This window comes from Stylophora pistillata, chromosome 11 (genome assembly GCF_964205215.1).
Source record: "Stylophora pistillata chromosome 11, jaStyPist1.2, whole genome shotgun sequence".
Classification (NCBI taxonomy): domain Eukaryota; kingdom Metazoa; phylum Cnidaria; class Anthozoa; order Scleractinia; family Pocilloporidae; genus Stylophora; species Stylophora pistillata.
In genome coordinates this window covers 19933303-19960523 of record NC_142529.1, presented here as the reverse complement: position 1 = coordinate 19960523, position 27221 = coordinate 19933303, and the positions used below count along the sequence as shown (strand labels likewise).

Genomic DNA, 27221 nt, shown 5'->3' with positions numbered 1-27221 from the left:
CCGTAACGATTACAAAAACTGACGTTTTGAGCGTTAGCCCTTCGTCGGAGCGAATGACGAAGGGCTAACGCTCGAAACGTCAGCTTTTGTAATCGTTACGGTGCCCAATTTACCATTTCAACTTTGTTGATATATCCAAATCATATAGCAAGATATACTTGCCCTCCTGTATACCACAGTTATCCAAAACCGTCCAAGTAAAGAAATTCTTAGACATTACAGTGATCACGACATTTTCAAGAAATATAGTCAAACAATATATTCAAAGGGAACGTGACAATGGTTAGGTAATATAGTTACAACAATAAATACAGTAATACTGATAAATATGTAGCAAATACTTTCACAAAAAGAATTACAATCAGATATGAAAAGAGTAAAATATCTCTCTTGTGGTGTAGAAAATCACAATATGCAATATCTGATATTTTCAGTTATTAATGTTCAAAAACAGCATCTTTTCCAATCCACAACAAAGTTTTCGGTTTTAGTCAAAGGTTGTGTGCATTAACTTTAAGCAAATCTCATGGCGGTAAGGACAACTTACTATCCTTGCCCGACTCTAGTATATTATAATGGCTTGAGCCAGGCTCTCGATTGATTAGTCGAAAAGCGGCGAAAAGTGAATGGCGAAGTCTGGGAAAGAACTCGCCTTATTTTGCGCTCGTCTTCACTAGTCGAGAGCCTTACATTAAAAAATACTATGCTTGGCGAGAAAAGCATTTGAATAGGGCTTTAACCGTGATTACTATCAAAAGAGTGAGTCACTTTACGTCCACTCCCGCAAAAAAGTAACTGGAACTGAACATGCGACCAATCATAGCTTCATAGCTTTCCTGGACTGTCAAGGACGTAACAAGGGGAGGGGGGGTCTGGGGTGCTCGTGATTCCCCCTTTGTGAGCCTTTTTCAAGGAAACAACCTACAATATTCCGGTGTCGAAAATCGGTTAGTATTGTACGCCCTGTTTGACACAGCGTAACCCCCCCCCCCACCCCCCACCTTTTGAAAAGTCCTGGCTGCGCCCCCGCTACTCCAGATTATGATTATACTGATTATGCTGTAATAACAAGGCATCTTCCGAAAAAGTAAGTGCGTTGTGCTGTCACAGTAACAGAATTCCCTGGTTATGTGTAAATCCGTGGTGTTAAATTCAAACGAATTCCTTTCCTTGTGCGCAACATTATCTCCGGGAAAAGGTCTTTGGATGTTACCAGATTTTCTTCGTCAATGGATAAGTGAAACCTGCCACCAAATGTTACATGTGTGAGTAATAGGCCTAGCCACAAATTGCTGATGAATCCCAAAAAAGTTGCCGATAAAAGTGTCTTAAAAGTTGCCAAAAAGTTGCCGAAAAGTTGCCAAAATTTTTCTGCTTTTCGTACCTTTTTTTGGGTGTTAAAGATTAAAAATTCGCACATTGCTTCTTATCAAAACTTTATTTGTCAAAGTTCAATGATAATGTCAGAGGTTCTTTCCATTTCACTTGATCACCAAATAGTCACTGTAATTGTCCGCCATCTTGAAAAACGTGCAACGTGATACCGCTGACCTCGTGATAAGGCATCACAAAAATCAACCCATGGGGGGGGGGGGGGGCTAATTATTGTATTTGAGAATAAATTGAATAAATGTCTATCAAAAACTGACCAATGTGGCTCAAAACGTGAAGAAAGTGGCTTCAAAGAACCTCAAAAAGCCCAAAGTCGCCGAAAATTCTAAACGTTGCCAAAATTCTTGAAAGTTGCCAAAAATATCAAAAGTTGCCGAAAAGTTGCCGAGCAACTTGTGGCTAAGCCTGGTGAGTAAAGGAAAGAGGGGTGATTCAGAGGTTCAGTAGCAGGAATTATGACATATTTCGATGACCCCTGTGCGATTCAACCATTTCACCGTCAAAGAGAGCTCTGTGCCAACTATAATTCATGTTGAGACTGCCGATTAATGTTTTAGCAAACCAACCAGAACTCATAAGGTAGGTGTGGAAACAGAGTTAGGCAGCAAAGCTCACAAAAATTTTGCCACACGCCCCGACACGCAGAACCTGAACCTCACACGATATCAAAATAACAGAAAACAGCTCCGAGTCGATGACACAGGAAAAGAAATTACCTCCGCAGAATCATCGCGACGGCTACTTTCATCTCAGCCATTGCAAAATTCATTCCAATGCAGTTTCTGTTGAAATGAAATGTACCAACTCCGTGAAAAATTATATGATAGTTGTTAAACATATGAGATTAAATATATATGGACAATTGTAGCCATCAAAACCTATTTCTTGTCATAAAACCACTCGAAAGGCAAACGTGAAATGAGTAGCGTGAAACGTGAACGTGGGGAATCATTACGTATGCGCGTATTGTGATGGTGTCAAGGGTGTGCTGTGAAACCCCAATTCACTTGTAAATCTTATCAGGCCTACCTTGGTCCAGCAGAAAATGGTATGTAAGCATACGGCGATCGCTCCTCTTTATTTTCAACAGTAAATCGCAGTGGATCAAATGTCTGTGGGAAAAAATCGACTCAGTATTACTGAAATGATTCTGGTGATTACGACCATTTGAGAGTCTGTACTTAGGAACAACCCCAAACAAACTCGTAAAATGTGACACCGTAGAACTGGTGAATGAAAAACTGTCTAAATTACGCTTCAAAAATTGTAGCGCTACACCTTTAGCAGAATCTATCGTACAAGGCTTAGCTATGAATAGTAACAAAAACAACACCTTTTAGAAAAACTTTTCATTTACTTCACGGACTTTAGCTAGATAACCTTTTCTTCTGCAAACAAAAGTTTACAATTACAGAAAATGCAAAGATCATATAATTTGTTCGTCGCCGTCGTGATTTGCTTGAAGTATCTTACTGAGCACTGTCCAGTTGAGAGTAACAAACACCAAAGTTATTGCAATTGGTTAGCAAAACAGCAAAAATACGATTGGTTTTGGTTCTGCGTCTGACTGGCTGATATTATTAGCTGAACCAATCACAGCATTGTAAAGCAAACACAATGCAATCCCGGACTAGTCTTGACAATCAGTTGAAGTAACTCTGATGTGTAACTGTTAGGTACCTCCGGATCTTCCCACACATGTGGATTGTGATGTAAAGCATATGCGTTGATCATGATCCAAGTTCCTGAAAATGAATACAAAAATAGAAAGCGAATTGGCCACCGTAAAGAGTCTCAAAGCTTTTAGCTTTGAAATTCTTTACGGTGGCCAATTTAACGGCATTATCAACTCAGTTGATAGAACTGACCAAAACTATATTGTTACTCTTACAAACGCAGCACCACAGTTTCTTTAGAAACTCACCCCCTTCCGAAAAATGTAAATACTGACAACAACAATAACAAATGATGAAGAGGAAAGATAATGTCTAATGAAGTATGCGATTGCAAGTTTGTTCATCTGCTGATATACGTTCCACCCCTCCCCAAAAGGAATCACCTCACCCAAGAAAGACACGACAAAGAAGAAAGAGAGGTTTTATCGGAAAACGACTGGTGAAAACTGCGATTGTAACCTAGCAAATCTGTTGATACACAGCCACAAAAAATTCACCTTGCCCGGCAGAGACTTCTGGATTTTCACTTTAAACCACCAAACGGGGCTACAAAGGAACAGGAATGGATGAATCTAGGTCCCTACCTTGAGGCACTAGTTTGCCAGCGATCTCATATGACTTGTCCAAGGTGCGACTGAACATTGGGAAAGGTGGATACAGCCTCATGCTCTCCTTGATTACAAGGGTCACACATCTGAGCTGAGACAGGTCATCCCTGATGAAGCAAATTGACAGCAACATAGCTTCAGAGCTATGTTTCATTTATCACTTGTTTCATTTTAATCCCTGAGTATCGTGCAGTGTGTTTGGACTTTTACTTTTCACCTGGGTGCGGTGGTATAAGCGACCTGTTAGTGCAAACTACTCCGCGGTAAACGGCGGTGGATCTAGGGTGCTGAAGGGGGTAGCAACACTTAAAACGTTTCAGTTTATGAAAACAGTGAAGGGCTCTAGATTTGTGGACCACTTGGCGTCGCCTTAACATATCACGCCTTGGGTTTTAGAGTAAAAGTAAGAGTTTGTGCAATTGACGAAGTGCAAGTTGAAGATGGCTGGCAATTGACTAGGATTCCTTTTTCGGGTCTCCATGGACTGAGTTTCAGTCGTTTCAAGTCCAGAGAAACACAGCTCATTAAAAAATCCAGTCATCTTCGCCCAACATGTGTTGATAATTTCTAATGGCCGAACAGTTTCACTAAAGCATCTTTGAGCCAATCTCAAGCAAGCAAGGTAGGTCTATATTTCCCGTTTGAGAAGCCAATCAGAACACGGGGCTTGCCAAGTGAAGTAAAGCATACGTAAGACAGTCATAACGAAAGCGAGAATGATTTGCGATTGAGTATCTCACCATTCAAGTTCGTTTTTGCCACTGCAAACTTCTTTAACTTCGTCCTGACATTTTTTTTGCCACTCAGGGTATAAGGCAAGGTTGTACAGTGTCCAAGAAATCGCTTTTTGGTAAAAAAGAGAAACGTCATCACATGATAAATGTGAACGAAAAGTCCGAACCTCTGTATTCTTATAAGTTTGGGCCATCAGAGCCATTATTTACAACTTATTTATAACTTATTTATAACTTAAATAGCCACTGTTATTAACGAACACTGAACCGAGAGCAGGTATTTCACAAGTGTTTCCTGATATCAGCTTTGTAAATAGAGAAGTCTTGAAGGCGTAGTCTAACTGATCTTTGCTAAGACCCTTGCATCCTGTTGTTGTTCTTGTTGTTGTTTTTTTTTTTCTTTTTGCCACCTACTTTCATATCTGGCCCATACAATCCATACTCCCTCTTCAGACCTGGTATCCAGTCTTGTTTTTCAATGTGACTAAGCTTCACATAAGGGCAAATGTCACCAACAAATTTAGCGCGTAGGACAGAATTTGGTTTATAAAAAAACGGGCCCGATTAAAGACCATAACGTTCCAAGTCCATACTCACGTTTTGGCAGAGAAGGCTCAAAACCATACCCTTTGGGGCAGCACATACTTATACAATTAAAACAGTAAAATGCCCCTCCTCATCTGCAGGATGATATCTTGTGGATCACCCAGAAAACGTATCTTTACTTGGCTACCTTTTTGGTGGTCTATCTTTAAATGAGGTCAAGGACTCGTTTAAAGATCTTCCATTGGCCTGTTATTTTAATAATTTATCTTGATATTTATTTTTTTTAACTTTTGTAGCCAGTAGCCATTAGATTGTAATAAAAAATCAGCTCTCGTTACCGGCAGCTACTGTATCTTGACCCGCCGCGAAAAATGTCACCACTTCCGCTCGTATCGCTTCATCGGATAAGCCATTTCCGTCTTCATCCTGTGAAAAAAACCGGAAAGTCTCGAGCTCCTTGATAACCGGATTAAGAACATTTCCGCAAAAGAAGGGAAAAAAAAGGATAATTACGGAAGGGAAGGCGGTTTTGATTACCTTAGCTGCAAGCACAATGTCAACCATATCCAGATGTTTCTTTCCATAGAAGCTCTCTTCCTGCAAGTGTTTAAGTTTATGCAAAAAAAATCACTTCTCAGAACAACACTGTTCGTACATTTGAGAGATTTCAAAGCGTAGTAAATGTTTTTATCTTGTAACTTGCTGGCTTTAGTAAAACATAGGCATGCTACGCATGCAGGAGTTATTTTTTTAAGATATGTGGGTTGAAATGGGACACTAAGTAACTGATGCTGGTGTCTGAATAATTGTTGGCAAAATTAAACTGTATTGGTACCACGTTTCCTGTAGTCCCTTCCACAGCCCTAATTTGAACTCGTCGCACGATGCTCTCTCTCCAACGTTGCATGACGAGACCAAACAACGGCCTGCTCGTAGGTTATAATTGTGCTTACTGCCTTCCTTCGTCAGAAACAAAGTCCTAATAATTACTCCGACTATAAAGGGCCAGAATCAGAAATTCCGTTTGGTTTTTCCTGTGCAGGAAAATGCACAATAGGCGTTACGCAGCAATTTTTAATTGGCGTAAAGCAATGTGGTGGACATAGCCTGGGACCGAGGCTAAGTTTTGGCATCGAGTGTAAGTCAGGCTTGAAGTGCTGGGCCGCGCATACTCATGTTTCGAGTGAACTTAAAAATATTTAGTAGAATACTGTGAATCACTTCTATTGTGAACGTACTGAGGAAAACAACAACCACTGGAACAGTAAAAGTTCATTGGCTGATTGTTTAAAATTTGATTAATTAATACAACTATCTTATATAAACATTGGCGATGGGATCCATTAGTAATTCACTATTATTAGCTACTACTGCGGACAAAAAAACTACACTTTTCAAAAAAAAAATAAAAAAAAACTTGTGGAAGTCACTGCCACATACATTTAATTTCAATCGGTCAAAAAACTTAAGGTCCATGAAATGCCTTCTGTGATATATCGCTCTGAGGCAAAAAACTTCAGAGGTTTGTTGTCAGATGTAAGCGGGTGAAATCCTCGTAAACAAACTGAAGATCATCGCGTTCAAATGCAAATTTTTATTGAGCGACCCCGCATTTCCTTTAACGATTTTAGTATTTCCAAATCGTCATGAATGGCGTCAACTTGTTCCAAAGTTTTAATCTCCATAACTCTCCATGTTAACAAACAATGAAAAGTACTCAACAGCGATTTTGCTAAAACAGCACAGCCTTCGATTCGTTCCCTCTGAACCGCAAGTCCGGCCAGAATATAGGCCCTGTGTAGCCCCTTGTTCAATAACAGTTAGTTACCTCAAAATATTCGTCCATATGATTTCGCAGTGGAAAGCTCTACTTTATCTCTAACAGCCTCTGGATAAAAATATTTTCCGGTCTCTATTCTTGGAACGAGTGAAAATAGATTGAACGAAGAGAAAAGAATCATTTTGCAAATCATAACAACATGGGCTCCTTAATAATTGGTTGTTGGTCATCTGAAATTTGCCCTGTACGTTCGAAATAAGTGATTAAATGAAGGCTGTTTACAGGGAATTGACACGCAATGGGGTAAAGTCCAAGGAAGCTAATAGAGAATTTTATTGGTAGAAAACGTCTAAGCACGTCAGAGTTGCGTGGTAAATTGACTGACTGTACCATCATGTTCCTTGTGAAATGTTTTTCAATGAGGTAGAATTATGTCATAAAATTTACGTTCTTTATTGGAAAATGGTATTTCATCTAAAAAAGTCTAGTCTATACTGGCGAGTAAAAAGTAAACACGCAGTTGTAGAGGTAAAGTACCGCTTAAACAATATTTAATTCATGGAGAACTTTTAGAAGCAATGAAACGGATATTTAACATGGCAGTCGACGTAGTAAATGTAACTTGGTTGTCTTTTCAACCTTTGCAAAAATGTTTGCGCAAGTTTTACTTGAGTCAGCAGAACTAGCCCTTCCAAACCAACACTGAGCTCTTTTGCTAAATTCGTGTTAGACCTTTAGCTGACGGTGTGTGCGTCGTAAGTGAAGAAGCGGTACACAAAACATGCACGTTTTAACTTGCTAATGGTAGAAAAGTTCCCTGACGACCTTTCTAACCCCGACAGATCATATGCATAGCGATAAGTCCTTACGAAGGACACGAACCATTACGTTGAATAGATGAGCTCACAACTCTTGTAGATGTCATTCTTAACTCGTTTTTTGAGCGAAATTCAAAATGGAATCGCTGATTAACTCATATAGCAATGAAATATCCTAAAGTTGCTCCCATCAACATCTCAAGCAATATTTGATTCAAAATTTTTCTCATGTTCCACTCGTTCCCCTTTAGGATGAAGAATAACCATAGTCGCACAACGATCACAACTCCACCGCTTTCTCAACACGACTAATACGTTTTCTTAATTCGCGAACCGCTCTCCCCTAGTCACGCGTTGATTCGCTAAAATATGAAGACCTGTCAAACCACAAATTAGCAAGTACGCTCTGATTGGTGCGACATCGAAAAATACTACAATCTGATTGGTTTGTGATACACCAAAAAATTGCGCCAATCATATTGCTTTGAGATACACCAAAAAAAAGATGCGCCAATCAGATTGCTTAGAGATACACCAAATTGCGCTGATCAGATTTACACTACACCAAAACACACCACTCTATACGCTAACATATAATTATTTAAAAAAAAAAAATCAAAAATGATGTATCTGCAGTTAATGGACATGGAAATAATATTGTATGAAGACGACGCGAAGTGTAACTAGAATGTAATGTAATTAGCTGTAATAGAAAACAATAGAAAGCATAGTGATGTTAAAAAAATCGCGGTTTTGCAGTTCTGTGAGACAAAAAACAGGCGAGATCTCCTACCCTATAGTTCTTAGAAGTTGATCTTAAGCATTGATCACAAAGTAAATAATTTTTTTTTCACGTTTCATACGTTCTCCTGAAGAGCCTTCCGTCTGTTTCGTATTATTTCCTCAGCTTTACGATGGGCTGCGGTGCAGTGACGGTAAAACCTTCTTCCATCTTTTGTCCACCTGAAAATCCAGTCTGGGTGTAGCATGGGTGTACTGAAATAGGTTACAGATACGAAAGCAACCGACAATGTAACCCACTGTGCCAATAAGATGATAGAGGTGGGGAGGGGGGGGGGTAGTGGTACTGGTTTAATCTGTTACTGAAATTAAAGTTAGAGGGCCGGTTATTAACTCGAGGTCTGACTGAAACAACAGTTTTAAGCGATTAGTGGGCCTCGGGCTGTCTCTATTAAAGGGTTGATTTAATTAAATGAATTTCCTTCCGCTGTCAGCTTTTGGCCCTCTCGGTACTGTTCACAAAATGTTTAGATAAAAGGTCCAGCTGACTAAAGGATTAAGGGCTGATAGTTTCTAAAGAAACTGTTTGGGGCTGCGTCGGTGGGAGTAACGAAATAATTTGAATATATCAACAAAGTTGAAATGGTAAATTGGTCCCCGTTACGATTATAAAAGCTGACGTTTCGAGCGTTAGCCCTTCGTCGGATTGTTTAGGACGCGGTCTAGTTAGACAGCAGCTAAGCTATGCTTAAATAGCCGGCTGTATAAAGTTTGGTACTCACATCAGCCTTTTGATGAGGGCTTTGGAAATTTCAGTGACACTTCTTGTAAATGTATCTTGTGTTCTGTTCAAAAAGTACAAATTACTCCATAAATTTTGACAGCCTTTGCCAAATCAGGTAATAAAATGCTGATTTTAAGTGAACAATGTGGAACAATATCTAATTCACAGATATCCCTCATCTGCACGTCAAATGCCCTGCTTAAAGCTACAAATTAATTATGCATTTTCTACTAATCAATGTAGTTAGTTGCTTTAAATACCTAATTCTTTTCAAAAACTGTACATACATAGAGTTATGTGGACTGAGGAGACTACTTACAAATTTGTTTGACAATTACTTTGAAAACTAAAGGTGCACTTCAGAGTAGAGTCAAGTGCCATTAAGCCAATGTCATGAAAGCATTCCATTTTGAGTGGATTCTGAGACCACTTGTCCTGTAATTAAAATTCTTACTTCAATATTACATTAAAATTATATACTCATACATTTGTACTGAAGAACACGGTGCATTGAGCATTGAGCTGGGCAAAAAGGGAAATGAAATATATGAAGGGGAAGAAAACTATCCATTACAGCTAGGCCGATTTCCTGAACTTAGATAGTTGACTTTGTATGGGAAACAACAAATCAAAGTTTGCATTGGTCAAAGATTCAACAGACCCTTGACTTCAAAACGGGAACCCAAGTACAGAGGGGCATTACAGAATTTTGAAGCCAGTCTAATTTTTTTTCAAGAGGTTTGTTTGATAATTGTCATGGTAGCTAGCTTATAGATAGCCAAAAAAACTACTAACCAATAAGGTTTTGGTGGACTCTTGGAATATTTTTGTGTATGGCTTCAAGATTTCTGCATGAAAAGCTGGAGTCAAAAGCTTCCTCATTTGGTGCCATCTTTTTCCATTCACAATGTTGAGACTGTTTCCTAAATGCAGAAATTAGTGAGAGGTTCAGTCTCATTAAATAAATTTCAACTGGATTGTATAGAATGAAGTTGATGTATTAAGTAAGGGAGTAATGAAATCATAATTTTTAAATCTAACTCATGTACCCAAGCTATTACACAGGAACTGCATGTCTCTAGTGCCCAAACTAAGGCCTCAATGCCAAAAAAAAAATTATTTTTAAATGTACCCTCATAAGGTATGATCAAGGTGACAATGGCTAAATAATTATCTAATGCTCCTCATCCCTGCAGTAATAAGCTGTATTAGCATACACCTCTTAAAATGATATATTCTTTCTCTTGTTTGGATGAGGGTTTAACTGAGTAACTTTATGTTAATGAGGATTATCACCAGAACCATTACAAAGGCAAGGATAATTTTGAGGATAATAATTATATATTTTTTAATTATGAAATCATTCTGCAGTGCTATAATTTTACTATCAGCTTGTTCTCCAGAATGAGGTGCGGTAGCCTCGTGGTTAGTGCGCTCGACTCTGGATCAAGTGCTCCAGGTTCAAGCCCCGGCCGGGACATTGTGTTGTGTTCTTAGGCAAGACACTTTACTCTCACAGTGCCTCTCTTCACCCAGGTGTAAAAATGGGGGCGGGCAATTTAATGCTGGGGGTAACCCTTCGATGGACTGGCATCCCATCCAGGGGGGAGTAGAAATACTCCTAGTCGCTTCATGCTAAAGAAACCGGAGTTAAGCACCGGCCTAATGGGCCACTAGGCTTGTAAACAGACTTTACCTTTACCTTGTTCTCCAGAAGCACCATCAGCCAGCATTTTTACTGGCTCCTTGTTGCTGAGGTTCCCTCATATTAGGAACACACAGCAGGGTGATTCATAATCCTTTCTTGGGCAATTGGAAATTTCAAAAGAACAGGTTTTGTTTTTTTGGAGAACCTATTCTCTTCAAAGTTAGACTGTTACTATTTTGTCTGAATGGAACAATAAATTTACTGTGATCATCAATACACACTCTGAAAATTGTGTATGAAAGGCAATTAGTCTTTAATATATAGAGAGACCAATAAATTTAGTGATTGTTGAGAATTCTGTTTCATGAAGTGAAACAGAGTGGAAGATGGACTTTGGCTTTGGGGTTCATCTCTCTAAAGTTTACTAACTAATTCACTTTTTGATGTCCTCACCAGTGAATGGTACAACTAGACTGTACACAAATTCCTCCTTTGGGGTATGACTGGAGAGGACAGTCTTGATAGAGTCTGGGTGACAGAGGACCAGTGCTGATCGCAGGGGGCCAAACCACAGTGGGTAGGCTGTCTTATATTTTGTAGCACATTCCACATGAAATTTTAAACCATTACCATCAAAGGTTGCCTGAAATATGAAATAATTGAAAAGTTCTTTATCAGTATTTGGTAGGGTATATAGTCCTCCCAAGTTGTTTGCATCAGAGAGGATTCCCTTGGAATAATTTTCAAATGTTTTAAATGGGAAAGTGAATTCTTCGTTGAATTTTCTCTGCAAAATAATATATTTAAGAATTCCCTCATTTCTCTAGTACTTTTGTTATCTACTGCTTGTTTCAAAACATCTCAGAAGGCTATAAACTGTCAACATACAATTAAGATCTTCTTTGGGACCCTAGTGCCATGAGTAGGTGTCTGGCAGGCTAAGTATCCTTCAACAATGTTGCTCAATTTGGCAGAGTAGCAATCTTCTGACATTCTAATAACTTAGCTCATAAATACCATTTTAGCAAACACCTTTACTTTGTGTTCCCTGTTCTGTGTATGGTCAGGTCTCAAATCGTAACCCCACTGATCAGACTCTGATACCCACAGAAGTCTTTGACAAGATTGTCCCATAGCTAAACCAAGAGTTTAATTTTCTAAATGTATGCGACAGTGGTATGATTATGATATAGACTACCGTTTTTGCAGTACAGTCAGGTATTAATATATCTTAATTAGTGATATAAAAAATCGACCACTTTGTCACCCATACAACTGTGAAGTGCAATATCACTGCAATTCAATTATTTAAGGAATATTCAAGAATCGTTTTCAGTTTTGAGTATCAATGACCTTGATTAATTGATACTCCAGTTCCTGAGGGCCACTATACATTCCATAGCCTCTCTTTGTAGCCATTGGTAATAAACTTGTGTGGTTGATGAGCACATCGCTAAAAACCTCGTTGTCATTGTATAATCCCGAAAAAGTTCAGAACATTTGGAAATATTCTAATTTTTCAAAATATTCTCAAACAAATATATTCTCATGTTACATTCAAAATTTAAACCAGTTTGGATCTTAAAAGTGAATCCTCAAAACAGTTTTTTCCTATTCTTAGAAAACATCTCGGATTCCGCAGCATAAAAGTTATAAATTGCATCGTAACAGTAAATATTGCCAAATATAATTTCAGTTTCAGAATTCTGTAGATGAAGAAAATAACTTTGAACGTGCGCACTTTTGTTTACTACCCATTCGTTAGTCATTATTTAATTTACTACAGCAAATATTTCAGGCAGAATAATGATACTTTTTCTTATAACATGTTGCTTTAGAATTTTCAGTAATGAATGGTACCAGTACTTACTCGATGGGTATGTCCTTTAAGCCAGTGAGATGGAGATCCTTCGAAATTCTTTACAGCATTTTGAGACTTTCGCATCATCACGAAACTCGTGAATAAAAAATGAGCCGAGCATGCGATAATCAACGAAGCAAAAAGAAGTAACAATGCGGAAAGTGGTACAGTTAATGCCTGTGTAAAGCCTTGAAAACCGGTGAAATCCAAAGAAAATGACATTTTCCGCACGAAATTAAGCTACCTTACATCGTTTTACAGTGACAATGCCCCAACATCACAGAGTAAATAAACTCACATTAGACTTTCAGATGAACTCTGCTCCCTTAAAGCTATATGGGACATGTGTACTAACCCATCACTCAGACATACACAGACGTAACATGAACGAAAGCAAAACCACAGCCGAGATGCATTTAGGGTGCCAGTCGTTTCCAGAATAATTCCGTTTCGCAAACAAACCAAAAGCATCCAAACAATATGTCCTCAACCCAAAATAAAATTTGATACGGATCAAGTTTTTCCATTAACGCATTAGTATATTGAGATCTCTAGCTCCACGCAAGCCATGTGGTTGTTAAAAATGTTCCTCACCTTACCGACTGCATGGTCATTTCCTCAGCCATTTTGACGACCACGGGTATCAACAGCTTGGGAATAGGGCGAGTTGAGAATTAAGGGGGCTATGTATGCGAGGGAGACGGTGGGTGATAATAAGAGGAAAAAGAAAGAAATTAACAGCTTGAAAAGACTTGCAAAGAAAAAGCCAAATATCTTCCTGACATTCGATTTTCAATTGAGAAAACGTGAGCCGTTTCAGTTGTTTAGGACAGGAAATTGTAAGACAAAAGGTTTCCGGGTCTCTTTCCGATAAGACCCTTCTTTCTTTTGTTTTGAGGTGCCTTTCGTGTCTAAATATATCTGAGATAATCCATCCTACACGAGTTCTAATACTAAATATGCTACGTGCGTAATTTCCTTCCACAAGAACATGCTCCTTCAATTTCCTCGATTTCTGTAATCTGCAGAGTCAGTATACTGAATCCTTAGAAACATTTATATTTTAAGGTCATCAAAATTGTATAAAAAGTTAATAACTCTTAAAAGAGTAAACAATTTTTCGGGGGTCAAACGTCTCCATTCAACATTCAAATCTTCCTAAACTTTCACATTTATCATCTGTTCAAAATTCTAATGCTTCGCCAAGTCGGTGGCCTCAACATTGAAAGCCCTATTAATTTTACAAACCTTTATTTTCTCTTTTTCTTTTTCGTGTTTCTCCCATCTCCTCTCGAGAATACGATTTTTCTTATCGACAGGTTTGAGTAACTCTATTAGATGACCCATTTTAGAGGTGCCAAAAGCCTCTGTCTGGTGGCTAGTTTCAAGCTGATAATGTTTTCCCTGGTACTGTTCTCGAAAATTAATGTGTAGCCTGAAACGGGCTTTAAAGGAATAGTTTACAACGAGACGGTTCATGGCCAGAATTCGATTACGACATGGCGTCCAAGCATACGCTCATCGTTCCTTTACTGGGATTTAAAAATGTCGGTCGTTCAAGTCCTCGCGGGGGGGGGGGGGGGGGGGAGAAAACTCGCGGGGGGGGAGAAAGAAAACCTTTCAAAACTGCTCAAGTAAGAGGGAAAATTACTTACATGGAACGTCTGAAACTTGCATGCTACATCGTAAACCTGTGAACTCACTGTTCCATGTGATGTCCTCTTCGAGATTAGCTTTCCACGGCAAAATCAGAATAATCAGAAGAGACATTAGCTTTACTTTTTCTACATTTTTTTTCATCCCAAAGAAGGTCCGCAGAAAATATTATACATCTGAAGAACTAAACTGCGGCTCGAATACCCTGAACACCGCTCACCGTTACTCGATGTACGTAATCTGATGCGTTTTCCTGATGGCGTCACATTGTGGATTCCTCGGCAGTATTTGGGATGTATTTTCATCTAGTTTGGAACCGATTTAGTGGCTTCAATGGCTCCAAATTTTGCATGATAGATGAAGTTTAGCATGGAAACAAAACAGCCTGATCTGGAAGAATGTTCCCGCGTACCTGTGAAGGGGGATGATTTTCGACAATTTAAACTACCTTTGGACTGTTTTTAAGAGAAAGTATGGCGGAGTGGCGAGGATTTATGTGTCCAACAGAAATCGCTTCGGGAACCGTTTTACACGCAAATGTACATAAACCACGCAGCGAAAGGTTGTACAAACAGTCCACTTTATTTTGCGATTTGGAAGAACTTGTCTCTTCCGGCGGTAGTAATATAGGAGCAATTATTAAAAGAAGGTTAGCTGAAATGCGTACGTGTTTTCTTTGCAATGACTTTGCGACTCGATTGTAATCTAAGACCGAGTTCGACATCGATGCACGTCCGTGACGGCATGCTGTCACGGATTTCTGGCTAAAAATGAGAGACCTCTTAATTCTTCATTAACTAATTTAAAGCGAACGTTCGATTTTTTCCTACACTCTATTTAAATATAGAGGCAAGACCGATACAACGTAGATAAGTAAATTTTAAGACGGAGCACTATATTTCGGCTGGCCAAACCAGCCTTCTTCAGGTGCAGTGGGAATTAACAGAGAATTGGGGTGATGCTTCATAGATAGCTGTATGATGAAACAGCGGAAATATGTAAAACTAATTTGATTGACAATGAGATAACAATAAAAATAGAAATAGTGAGCAAAAATAGAAATGAAGTAAGGTAAATTGGATAAATAACTAGAACTAATACATTTCTTCGCGAGCGTTAAGGCCATCTGGATAAATAGTGTTGCCTCTTGAGATTAAAAAAGCTTCCCTGGCCTTGCGTATCGAGTCTCTCTTGGAAAACACTTTTTCGATGGCGATTAGCTCCATGTCGTGAGCAGAGTGGTTAGGAGAGGAAATGAAGTGTTCTGCCGCTGTAGTAGGTTTAGATTTAGAGTTAGGTTTATCAATGGTACGGCGGTGTTCATTAAAACGGTCTTTTAAACGTCGTTTAGTTTCTCCTATGTATTGTAAGTTACAGCGGTTACACTGAGTTAAGTAGATAAAGTTTTTAGTGTAACTATACCTTTTTTCCTACCGACGAAACACGTCCCATTAAATCTCACTTGACCTGTGACACTAAAAACCTTATCTACTTAATTCAGTGTAACCGCTGTAACTTACAATACATAGGAGAAACTAAACGACGTTTAAAAGACCGTTTTAATGAACACCGCCGTACCATTGATAAACCTAACTCTAAATCTAAACCTACTACAGCGACAGAACACTTCATTTCCTCTCCTAACCACTCTGCTCACGACATAGAGCTAATCGCCATCGAAAAAGTGTTTTCCAAGAGAGACTCGATACGCAAGGCCAGGGAAACTTTTTTAATCTCAAGAGGCAACACTATTTATCCAGATGGCCTTAACGCTCGCGAAGAAATGCATTAGTTTCTAGTTATTTATCCAATTTACCTTACGTCATTTCTATTTTTGCTCACTATTTCTATTTTTATTGTTATCTCATTGTCAATCAAATCAGTTTTACATATTTCCGCTGTTTCATCATACAGCTATCTATGAAGCATCACCCCAATTCTCTGTTAATTCCCACTGCACCTGAAGAAGGCTGGTTTGGCCAGCCGAAATATAGTGCTCCGTCTTAAAATTTACTTATCTACGTTGTATCGGTCTTGCCTCTATATTTATAATTCATATTCGTTATTTTGGGCCGATCAGATCATCGCTGATCCAACGTACAAGAGTAGGAGTATCGTCCACGGTTGCCTGCTGAACATTTCACTCTATTTATCAATTATTCCACGAGCGCGCGTTAGATATGAGATGATAGATAGCCAACGAGGCGCGTAACGCCGAGTTGGCTATAATTAACTCATATCCAACAAGCGCGAGTGGAATAATTGTTTTATTTAAAAAAACGCCCCCAAGATGTTGGACAAATCTTCTCGACTTTATTTTGTAAGAAGAAACCGGATGTTACAATGTACAGATATTAGATTATGGTATATTGGCTCATATACCATAATGGCTAAGCCAATAAAAAGTCTTGAATTGCATTATCCAATGACGTATATGAGAACGATCCTTCGCAGTAAAGCACTATTTGAGCAATAGTGAAAATCAGACCTGAAAAAAATTTCAGGCCTGTACGGGATTCGAACCACTGACCTCTGCGATACTAGTGCAGCGCTCTACCAATTGAGCTAACAAGCCAACTGGGAGCAGGCCATCAAATTAATTCGACATAAACCCGTAGATGATAAATCAAACAACAACAAACATATGAAACATATGAAACATATGTGTGAACTGCGGTTATGAGACGTATATGAGAACGATTGGTAGAGCGCTGCACTAGTATCGCAGAGGTCAGTGGCTCGAATCCCGTACAGGCCTGAAATTTTTTTCAGGTCTGATTTTCACTATTGCTCAAATAGTGCTTTACTGCGAAGGATCGTTCTCATATACGTCTCATAACCGCAGTTCACACATATGTTTCATATGTTTCATATGTTTGTTGTTGTTTGATTATCCAATGAGCCAGTTTTTAATAAAAATTGATATACTATCGCACAACTAACATTACTTAGTCACTTCAGTATTACTAAGCCGGTACAGGGACTCAGTTCTTCGCGTTAATTAACAATTATTCCACGAGCGCGCGTTGGATATGAGATGATAGATAGCCAACTCGGCGCTACGCGCCTCGTTGGCTATAATCATCTCATATCCAACAAACGCGAGTGGAATAATTGTTTTATTAAAAAAACACCTCCAAACTATTAGACAAATCTTCTCGACTTTATTTTGTGAGAAGAAACCGGATTTAACAATGTACAGAAATTAGATTATGGTATATACCGGTATATTGGCTCATATACCATAATGGCTGAGCCAATAAAAAGTCTTGAATTGCATTATCCAATGATCCAGTTTTTAATAATATCAATTATTTCCTCGCAAAAAGAAATACCTCAGTATAAACTAAAGATTAACAAGAAGAACTTTTTCACTCCGTTGACGTAAAATGGAATTAACAGTCGAGAGGCTTGAAAATGTCCTCATCCAGCAGACGCCTCTTCTCGCCTACATTTCTTGATCGAATTTTTTCAGGCCAATTTTGTTTTTGACGAAGCCCTTTTCACTATTTATGAAGTTTTCACTATGATTTTTTTGCAGGGCGTCAAAATCCACTCGAATAACTGTTAAGAGGTCATTTATAGTCATGATTCGAAATGACTGGTAATTATACAAGAGACCCCTTTAGTCAAAAATAGTTTTTGAAATTAAAACCGCTTATCTGGTCGTCAATTGAAAGCTAACGAGTCAATTTAGCTATTTGATTCTAATATACAGAATACTCAGCAGATATACATCCTTTACATTGTTCTTTTTGCCAAACAACATGGAACTGCATACTGCATGATACTGTTTCGTTTTCCATTTTTTGGCCAAAAGGTTTGAAGACAAATTTGATTGAATACCTCTATTATTTATTTTAGTTGTTTCAAGCAATTACCTTTGTCGTCACATAACTTCCACTGACGGTCACTTCCCTGTAAAAGCAACTTTTTTCGTGTGTCCCGGCAGAAGGTTCATTCAGTCATCATTATTATTATCATTATTATTATTATTATTATTATTATCATTATTATTTCAAAATTACACAGTACATTCATGGCTAAGGGCCTATCCACAGCAGCGACAGAAAATGTTCATTTGGACAGATTTTCTGTCATCGCTAATCTTTTTGAAAGTGCCAATGGTTTGTCGTGACTTGACAAATTTTGGCCGAAGCGGCCAAGTCTTCAAAGGCACCCCCATAAAATTTGTCATGGGTAAAAACTAGACAAAATCGGCTAAATAAACGAAACCGTGATAAACTTGTCGATCGTTTGTCATAAAAGCTACGACTAGTGTGTAAACGAACTGATAACATTTTGCTAGAAAGGCAATAATTGTCTTTTGTTGTAAAATTCGGGGGTTCTTAAACATTAAAACGACTTAGGGCGAATCCTGGAAATTGAGTTGGAATCCTTCAGCAACCTGTGCTGGTCGCTCTTATGAGCAGATCAGGCACTGAAGGAATTTGACATCTTTGAAATATTTAATGTGAATGCAACAGTCGAAACAAAAATTTGCCATAATAAAATTTGTCCTTTGATTTTTTTCGAGGCAATTTCAGTTTTGTCCGCTGGTGCGAGAGGCCCTTACACAACAAAACATTTCATACTCGTTTTTAATTAGTTTTACATAAAATGCATTGCCAGTTTTATGTGCACTGTATTCAGTTTTTTTTTTAAGTCACAATCGACTTCGTCAAAAATTTCATAATCATCACAAAGAGAAATACCTACAGATCTGAGCAGGAAAAACCATTTTCACTGCGTTGATGCAAAATGGAATAAAAGTCGAGAGGCTTGAAAATGTCCTCGTACTACAAACGCCACCCCTCGTCGCTTAGTTCTTTAGCTGCTGTTGCTACTACCATCCCTTGACTCGCTATGAAATGCTCGTTTAACTGTCTCTCAGTTTTACTTTCTAGTGGTGCTGTTTCTTCATGACGATAGTGGAAACATGGAGTTAAAGAAGAGACAGCTGGCTCCAAAGACACCTTATCTACCTGTGGAGACGGTTCTTCATTCTTCACGGACAGCTCGGTAACTTTAAGATGGTGCTGATTTCTGCGGTTTCTGAAAAAAATTATGATTCTCCAAAATATTCCTTAAGAAAGTGATGAGAAATTTGCCTTTCTGCACTCTCCCTCTGAAGAGATCATAGTTAATTACACGATTCCTGTGTCCAATACACGTTCAAGAGTATCTAGTCAGAGTTTTTTTTCTCCCGTACTTAACCATGTAGCTCCGAGAGAGTCGCCTGAAAACATTAACTTATCCGCTCGCTTTAAATAATACTAAGACTGTTGTTATTTTTTTTAAAGCAAACATAACACTGGCTCCAATAGAATTGGTTCTAACTAATTAAGTAATGAACTAATCATTGAACTTTTTCCGAGACTTTCGGGCTTTTTTCTATGATCTCTTTCACGGTGTCAAACTTGTTAGTTATCCATTCCTATAACTGTAACAGATGATCTAAATTTGTAATTCGAAATGATTGGGTATATATACCAGAAACTCCATGACTTAATGAGATTTATTAAAATTAGGACCGCTAATCAGGGCGTCAGCTGACCGCTTAAGAGTCAATTTAGCTGTCTGATTCTATTTTTCAGAATAATTAACAGATATCATCCCCTGCATTGCTATATTTTGGCCAAACAACCTGTAGGAGCTGTATGACATTGATCCGATTTCCATTTTCTTTAAAAGGTTTGAAGTCATATTCGTATAAATATTGCTGTTTTTTTATCTTGGTTTTTCGCAGCCCACTGACTTACGGCGAACTTTAATCAGTTTCACTTCAATTGTAATCCGCTTTTTTTGCATGATATTTGAACTAGCCTTGAAGGCAGCATCCACCAATCAAGGCGCGTAGAAAAACACAATCATTTTGTTGTTTCTCTGAAAGGAACATGATGTGTATCAACTTTGTCATTAAATAACCTCCCTAGCGGTCTCTTCTTTCCCAGCCTTGCCTAAGAATAATAATAATAATTATAATAATAATAATAATAATAATAATAATAATAATAAAAGAAAACCTGGTCAAGAAAATGGCTCCAAAAATAGTTCCAAATAGGATTAACAGTCCAACAGTCCAACAATCATTTGGTCCAGTCCATGTTTTAACCGATGCCCTGAGGGGGATTGCATAACTTAAAGTAATCATCTGGCTTCATTTTTAGCTTTGCGTCGTTTTTCATTCGAGGAACGTTCGAGTTCTTGTGATGAGAGTTTTAGAAGTATGAGATTTCTTGATCAAAATGTTCTGAGGCGTCTCTTTGCACGACAACTTTCCCTCTCTTTTGGAAATATTTTTGTTTTTGTTTGAGAATTTTAGCGAGCCAAACTCGCTAATTATCCTTTCCTGTAGCTGTGAACAGGATGACGTAAATTTCCTGATTCGAACTCCTTAATTAATTGATTAATTAATTTATGAGAATTTTCAGTTTGTCAGTTGTCAATTTAGCTGTCTGATTCAAATTTACAGAATAATCTGCTGATATTTATCCTCAATATTGTTTCTTTTTGACAAACAACAAGGAACGCTGTAACATATGTTTCCAGCAATCACCTTTGTCGTTAAATAACCTCCACTGACGGTCACTTCTTTACGATGGCAATTTTTTTCCGTTATCCCGGTGGAAGGTTCATGCAGTCATCATTATATAAAATTTCAACTTTTATCTTAAATGGCCATCTCTTTTCATCTTCAAAGTCCACCAGAGAGCACCCTAATCACAGAACTAACCTCTCTTCAACGGCCGGTTAATAAACAAAAGAAAGAACTCTAAATTGTTACATATGCCTCACAAACACTTTTCCATCACTATACATCGTCAAAGTCTAATGGAGAGCACCCTTATTATCAAACTAACCTCTCTACAACAGCCGGTTGAGAGAGAATGAAACGGACGAGCTTCCTTGGTTTAGAGATCTCTCCGCTACTATTTCTGGTGCTTTTCATCGAACAACACACCAACCAATGGAAGAACCATTGTGCTAATTCAAAGCAGGTCAAAGACAGTCTTTTCATTAGCGTAGACCTAGATATTCGCGAATATTTAGAAATCGGAATTTGCTTAACGGATTTGCGAGCACGAGAAGGAAAATTCGGTGTCGTGGCCGTTCCTACACGAATTAATCTTTGAGGGACGAAAATTATGCAAATCGACCCCTAGCGGATCCGATAACCATGACGTGAACACAGATTCAGCAAAGAAAAAACCAACAAACGAATGAGGCCCTCCTCATCCATCTTAACATAGACAGCCTGCAAAACAAATGTGATGGGATAAAGAGAACTTAGTAAACCACAGAAAATAGCATATGTTTGACTGACATGCGCACTTGCTCTACACAGATAAAAACTAAGATGTCCTTCGACAGTGATTCAGTTTTAGTGGCAGCAGCCCAAGCCTAACAAAGAGTTGGAAAGTCTAGTTTAAGAGAAAAAAAAAAAAACTACATTAATTGTGTACTTATACCTCTTGAATCTTTATGGTTTCTTCACTCAGCGGCAGCAATTCAGCTCTCTCCACGACAAAGCCTCAAGATCTGCATGGACTTCTGGCACTGCAATGGCAACCACCAGTCACAACTTCTCTGGGAAATCTACAGCACATTGCCAACTAGAGTTGTTCACTAAGTTTTTGGCAAGAACTTTTGCCATTGGCACAACTCGTAATGAGGCCAGAGGAAGGTGAAACATTTAATAAGGACATGGTCTAGAACATTCTGCGCCACTTTGAAGGATCACTGATAATTTGAGTATTTGAGAGGGGAAACATAAATCACTATGTTTTCCTATTATTGACAATTAGAAAAGTTGGCATTTGACACAAAGTGACACAGTTTAATTAGCTAGTTAGTAACAAATGAATTATCACTGTTTGCTTCCTGAATAATGTTTGTTCAATAGGATAAATGTACACACCATGTAGGATGTCTTGTATAGGATTCTAACAAAATTTATTTTGATAAATTGCCTGGGTACAGATGAAGGAAGCAGGTTTCTGAGCATATGCAATCATCTGATACTTATCATAAACCAATTTCTGCAGAAGCATTCATGACTTTGCATTTAGCTACATCTAGTAATTCATTTTCAAATGTTTGGGCCTGCAGGTCAACAAATTGATTTAAAACAGATGAAAGACTACAGATTGCGTATAATTATAAAAAAGAGCAAAACAAACAAAAGTAAAAAAAGAAACATGGACGAGGGTATGAATTCAAACTTAATATATTTTGCACACCACGAACTTCTATCATTGGTATTTAATAGATAAATAGGAAAACTTTGAAATTTGTTAAGTTTGTTTTCTGCATTTTATAACCTTAGCCATAGTCCTGGTTTATACCAGTCCAATATAAGAGGCAGTCCTCTTTCAAACCCAGTCCATGTTTTTTACTGACCACAAAATACTTAAATCATTAGCTGGTCATGACTTTTGTAAACTCAGTTAAATTGTTATAGAACCTCAAACAATATTTTGCAACCAAATTAAGATAACATATCATCATTGTTTTGCAAACTCTTACAGGTATTTGTTGTTACACAGTTTTTCTAATCTACTGGTTTAAATAGTCGTCTGTACATTATATCACTCTTTAATTGCCATCAACGTTGCCTGCTACAACTTTTTTGGCTACGTTCTCAACTTTTTCAGGAAAGACAAATTTGAAGACAAATCAAGTCTTTGAAAATTCTTGAACAGTTCTATCATATCTTATCAATAATAAGTAAGATACTATGCATGTACTATGAGAAAACTAGTTTCCAAGAATGTTGAAGGATGTATACCCAAAAAGCATGACACCTGTCAAGAATGTGACTGTATTAATATATTATTTTCCACACAAAATAATATATTTAAGAATTCCTTAATTCCTCTTACCAATACTTTTGTTTTCTACTGCTTGGATTTTAAAGCATCTCAGAAGGCTATATAATGAAATATCATCTTTTTTGGGACCCTAGTGCTAAGTAGGTGTTTGGTATTAGCTTCTAATTCCAACCATGTTGCATAATGTGGCAGAAAGGAAATCTTCAGACGTTCCACTTACTTACTTCGAAAATGCCATTTTATCAGATACCTTCACTTTGTGTCCTCTGTTATGTGTATGGAGGTCTCAAATACCCACGGACGTCTCTTGCAAGATCATCCCAACGCTTCAAAACCAGGAGTTTAATTTTGATAATGTATGTGAAAATGGTATGAATATGATGTAGATTGCCTCTTTAGGTGTTTTTACAGTAAAGTTACGTATCTAAGTAGCTCAGCTATTCATATTAAAAATCGACCACTTTGTCACTCATAGAGCTGTGAAGTGGGATATCACTACAGTAATTCAAACATTTAAGGAATATTCAAGGAAGAATTGCTTTCAGTTTTGAGTATTAATGACCTCTATTAATTGATGCTCAAGTGCATTAGAGCCACTAGTATAATTTCAGAGCTGAACAAAGAGTTTCCAGCAATCTGATTGGTCGAGCGGTTCCTTATATGACGCTATATAAACCACTCCACGCGGTTTATATAAAATGTTAAACTAAAATGTTAATAAATGTTACTAAAATGTTATGATTTTAGAAATTTCTCTGTTGTTCAGCTCTGAAATTATACCAAAACAATTATTCGCATCAGGTTCGGGGAATATTGTCGAATAATTCGACGATATTCAACTCGCCTTCGGCGAATAATTGTTAATTATACATTCCATAGCCTCTACTTGTGGTCATTAGTAATAAACTTACGTGGTTGATAAGGATTTTAAGGATTTAATAACTAGGTTTTAAAAAACCTAGATATTAAATCCTTAAAACAGTTTTTTTGTTCTCTTAGAAAACATCCGCGGCATAACAGTCGCACTTAAAGGTGTTTTCTTTTTTATTTTTGTCTAACGACGTTGTTATCTTCTCTTTTAAGCGGTCGACATTTTTTTGGAATCGCGGGGGTGATCTGTAGCACGACTCGATTTAACACTTTACAAAGTACGCTAGTACTCTACGACTTATTCTCACTTGGCTCATTCCATCGCGTGACGTCGTCCGTGGCATGACTTTGTCCGTAGTGAGATTTTGTTCGTCGCGTGACTTTGTCCGTTATGTGACTTTGTTCATCGTGTGACCCTCCATCATTGTGTTAGTCACTCCAACGCTGAATTCAATTTATTCGTCTCTCCGTGAGTCAGTTTCGATTTTTTCCATTTACATTATAGAGTAATGTTCTAAAATACTCCAGAACTTTCCAAGGACTTCCGTTATGTACCCTACCATGCATCGGTCAAGCTGAAAATAGAAAAATAGGCCGGGTTTTATTAAAATCACTCACCAGTCTTCAAACTGAATTGCGAGAATTTACATCAAATTGTAGAAAAAATCGTACAAAGCGTAAAAAACTTATCTACTAATTTATACTTAGTGTAAAAAGTGTAAAAATTCATTTAATTATTTAATTATACATGAGTTCGTTGCTACACCTGTAAATAAATGAGTCAGCCAGTCTCTTCGTTTCGGTGGATGGCAGGTGATATTTTCGTTTCTTTCTGAGGTTGTCTGCTGGCTTATTGGAGGTTGGAAGCTGTTTTATAAATAGAACATGATAGAATCATAACGAATGCTCCAGACTATCAGGCATATTTATATATATGTGGGGGCTTACATTAAGCTATTGTTGTTTTCACTCGATAAGCTCTCAATAAAGGTGCTTTGCAGACTACAAGAGACTGCTTTCACCCTTAGTAAGAACTAAACCGACGAGTATTCATTTGAATTGATGGGCCAAACAGATATCAGGCGAAAATTACCTTCATAAAAAATAAATAAAGATGCACGCCGCACATGCGCTTTAAGAGAGGAACAACCATGTGATATTTTCCAGCTTATAATTTGTTATGATAGTTTCTATTAAAAGAATGTGCTACAGTTAGCAACAATCTATTTTACAGAAAGCAACATGTTATTTACCCCGTAAGGCCGTGGACAATAATCAGTGATTTGCATCGGAATAAAACGATGCTATAGTATCTTGCACCCATCCTGCAATCAAGGTAAGCATTGATTACGTCTAGCTAAATGAAGTACTATGTTTGAAAGTAAATTCTACGTCCACTGCGTTTCCGTGGTTTGCTTCCTTTGGTTCGCTTCCCCATATTAGTAAGAGTTGCATAATACACTTGTTCAAGTTTTTGCACAGATCTGTTTGCTTTTTGCTCAAATCTGTTTGCTTTTTGCATAGATTTGTTAAATTTGTTTGTTTGTTTTTTAAAATGTCCTAATCGGTTTTCCGTTCATCACTTGTTTAAACTCACGTAGAGAAGCGAAAGTAAACAATACCATGGAAGTAAGTCTTTTTAACATAGGAACAATATGTCAGTAATAAACTACAGTAACTATGCTTTTTTCTACGTCGTATTGTTAAGTGAAACAGGAAGGTTCACAGGCTACTTCATTATGTTAAACCAGAGACCTAATGAGGCCGCTGGCGCCCATGATTTATTTTGAAATTTTATTGCGGATGGGGCCACTTCCGCTTCAGCGGCTTGAACAAGTTAAAACAGGAAAATATAGTCACACAAACCAAATGCAAATGGTCTACTGTTTTTTCTTGAAAAGCGAGTTGAAAACTGTAAAACCTAACCTTTCTTTCTATGGAAGATTTTGTTCCCTTTTGATGGCATTTAGGAACATAACAACTCGTAGGCTTCGCGAGATCGAAAGCGACACATCACAGAGCCTCGATTTCAAAACAAAACCCAAGGCTTGACAAGCCTCGCTTTGGAGAAACCGGTCAATTGTCATCAGAAGGTCGTGACGCCGCGTTCGTTTGCGTGACTTTTAAATTCTACCAGCGTTCCTCGTGTTTAGATGAGGCTAATGTAAACACGGAAAAAGTCCTCACATTCATGAAATATTTTCCTCTAATGATATGAAGAAAATGTTAATTGTTTACTTTTTGATTGATATAGATTTTCTTAATACACACTGTATTTAAAATGCCGAAATGTTTCAATTATACGACTTTTATAGGAAAGAACTTCAAGAGGAGGAGTTTGATTCATCTGAAAATGAATGCTGGTATGGTTGTTCGTTTTTAAAAGCGACAAAACTTGTCCTATTTGGCTCATTGTACGTTATGTAGCACGTGGTTCGTTGTAAAGGTCTTGTGACTTTTAACTTTCATCCAGCCGAAAAAATCAAATCAACTGTCAAAATGAATCAGTCAGTTCACAAATAATTCAATCTTCATCATTTAGGACACAGTAGACCTTCGCGCTATTTGAGGCGTAACGACCATAAACAATATATCAGTGGAAAGGCTATAAAGTGCTCTATTGGGCAAAAATCATTTCGTTTTAGCTTGATGTGATAGTAAGCCGAATGGGGCGCGACAATCCGAAATGGACGATGTTTCTTTGAGCGAATTGATCGCATATCAAATCTGACCGCACAAGTAATTCTCCACAATTTCAGTCCTGCGGGGTTAGTCTTCAAAACCGTGTAGGGATTTTTCGATATACTCATTGGTTGCTTTGCAATTTAGCTGTAAAGCTTCCTGATCAAAACTTTACCAATATGCCCTTCGTCGGAGGACATTGCGGAAGATCCATTTTGAAAAACGGAATTCTCCCACACGGCTTTTTAAGTTGGTATCTTAGGTGTCTTTGGACCAGATTTCTTGGAGATCCATAAAGTTTACATACTTTACTTATTATTTCGTTCAAAGAAGGCACATTCGCGTAAAAAAAGGTCTTTTGCTTCCAAAGTTTTCCCAACACACGCCTTTGGGAGATCCATAAAGTTTACATACTTTACTTATTATTTCGTTCAAAGAAGGCACATTCGCGTAAAAAAGGTCTTTTGCTTCCAAAGTTTTCCAAACTCACGCCTTTGGATGACCACATGTCATGTCATGTCAAAACTTTGAAAATCTCTAAATGCCGCCCGCCAATAGAACACAGAAGCTTCTTGCAGCAAAGACATATTT

At 37.9% G+C, this 27221-nt stretch overlaps 2 protein-coding genes and 1 long non-coding RNA gene across 7 annotated transcripts in view; 1 reads left to right on the top strand and 2 right to left on the bottom strand.

The window, feature by feature from the left end:
- Positions 1 to 244: 244 nt before the first annotated feature.
- Positions 245 to 14135, bottom strand: LOC111325670 (cytochrome P450 4B1). 3 transcript variants are annotated; one of them, XM_088739755.1, is made up of 14 exons: positions 13837 to 14135; positions 11181 to 11370; positions 9875 to 10002; positions 9399 to 9514; positions 9078 to 9140; positions 8418 to 8550; positions 5494 to 5553; positions 5295 to 5382; positions 4417 to 4519; positions 3653 to 3783; positions 3050 to 3137; positions 2422 to 2504; positions 2109 to 2174; positions 245 to 1244 (listed from the first exon to the last, which is right to left on the bottom strand). In XM_088739755.1, exons 1-13 carry the CDS (start codon positions 14065 to 14067, stop codon positions 2158 to 2160), a joined length of 1431 nt encoding a protein of 476 aa, XP_088595881.1. In that variant the 5' UTR covers positions 14068 to 14135; the 3' UTR covers positions 245 to 1244; positions 2109 to 2157. The 3 variants fall into 3 exon arrangements, with proteins under 3 accessions (XP_088595881.1, XP_088595879.1, XP_088595880.1); XM_088739753.1 differs by having other exon boundaries at positions 3073 to 3137; positions 13837 to 14133; XM_088739754.1 differs by lacking the exon at positions 13837 to 14135 and adding an exon at positions 12598 to 13161 and having other exon boundaries at positions 3073 to 3137.
- An 8321-nt stretch (positions 14136 to 22456) lies between these two features.
- LOC111325646 (uncharacterized) lies at positions 22457 to 26059 on the bottom strand. 2 transcript variants are annotated; one of them, XR_015993158.1, is made up of 4 exons: positions 25875 to 26059; positions 25202 to 25273; positions 24715 to 24815; positions 22457 to 24523 (listed from the first exon to the last, which is right to left on the bottom strand). It is a non-coding gene; the product is annotated as an uncharacterized LOC111325646 (long non-coding RNA). The 2 variants fall into 2 exon arrangements; XR_015993159.1 differs by lacking the exon at positions 25875 to 26059 and having other exon boundaries at positions 25202 to 25335.
- Positions 25153 to 27221, top strand: part of LOC111325645 (uncharacterized) — a 42986-nt gene continuing 40917 nt past the window's right edge. For both annotated transcript variants that reach the window (XM_022929485.2, XM_022929483.2), the window contains exon 1: positions 25153 to 25284. The gene's annotated coding sequence lies outside the window, so the exon portion shown is untranslated. The remainder of the gene's footprint in view (positions 25285 to 27221) is intronic.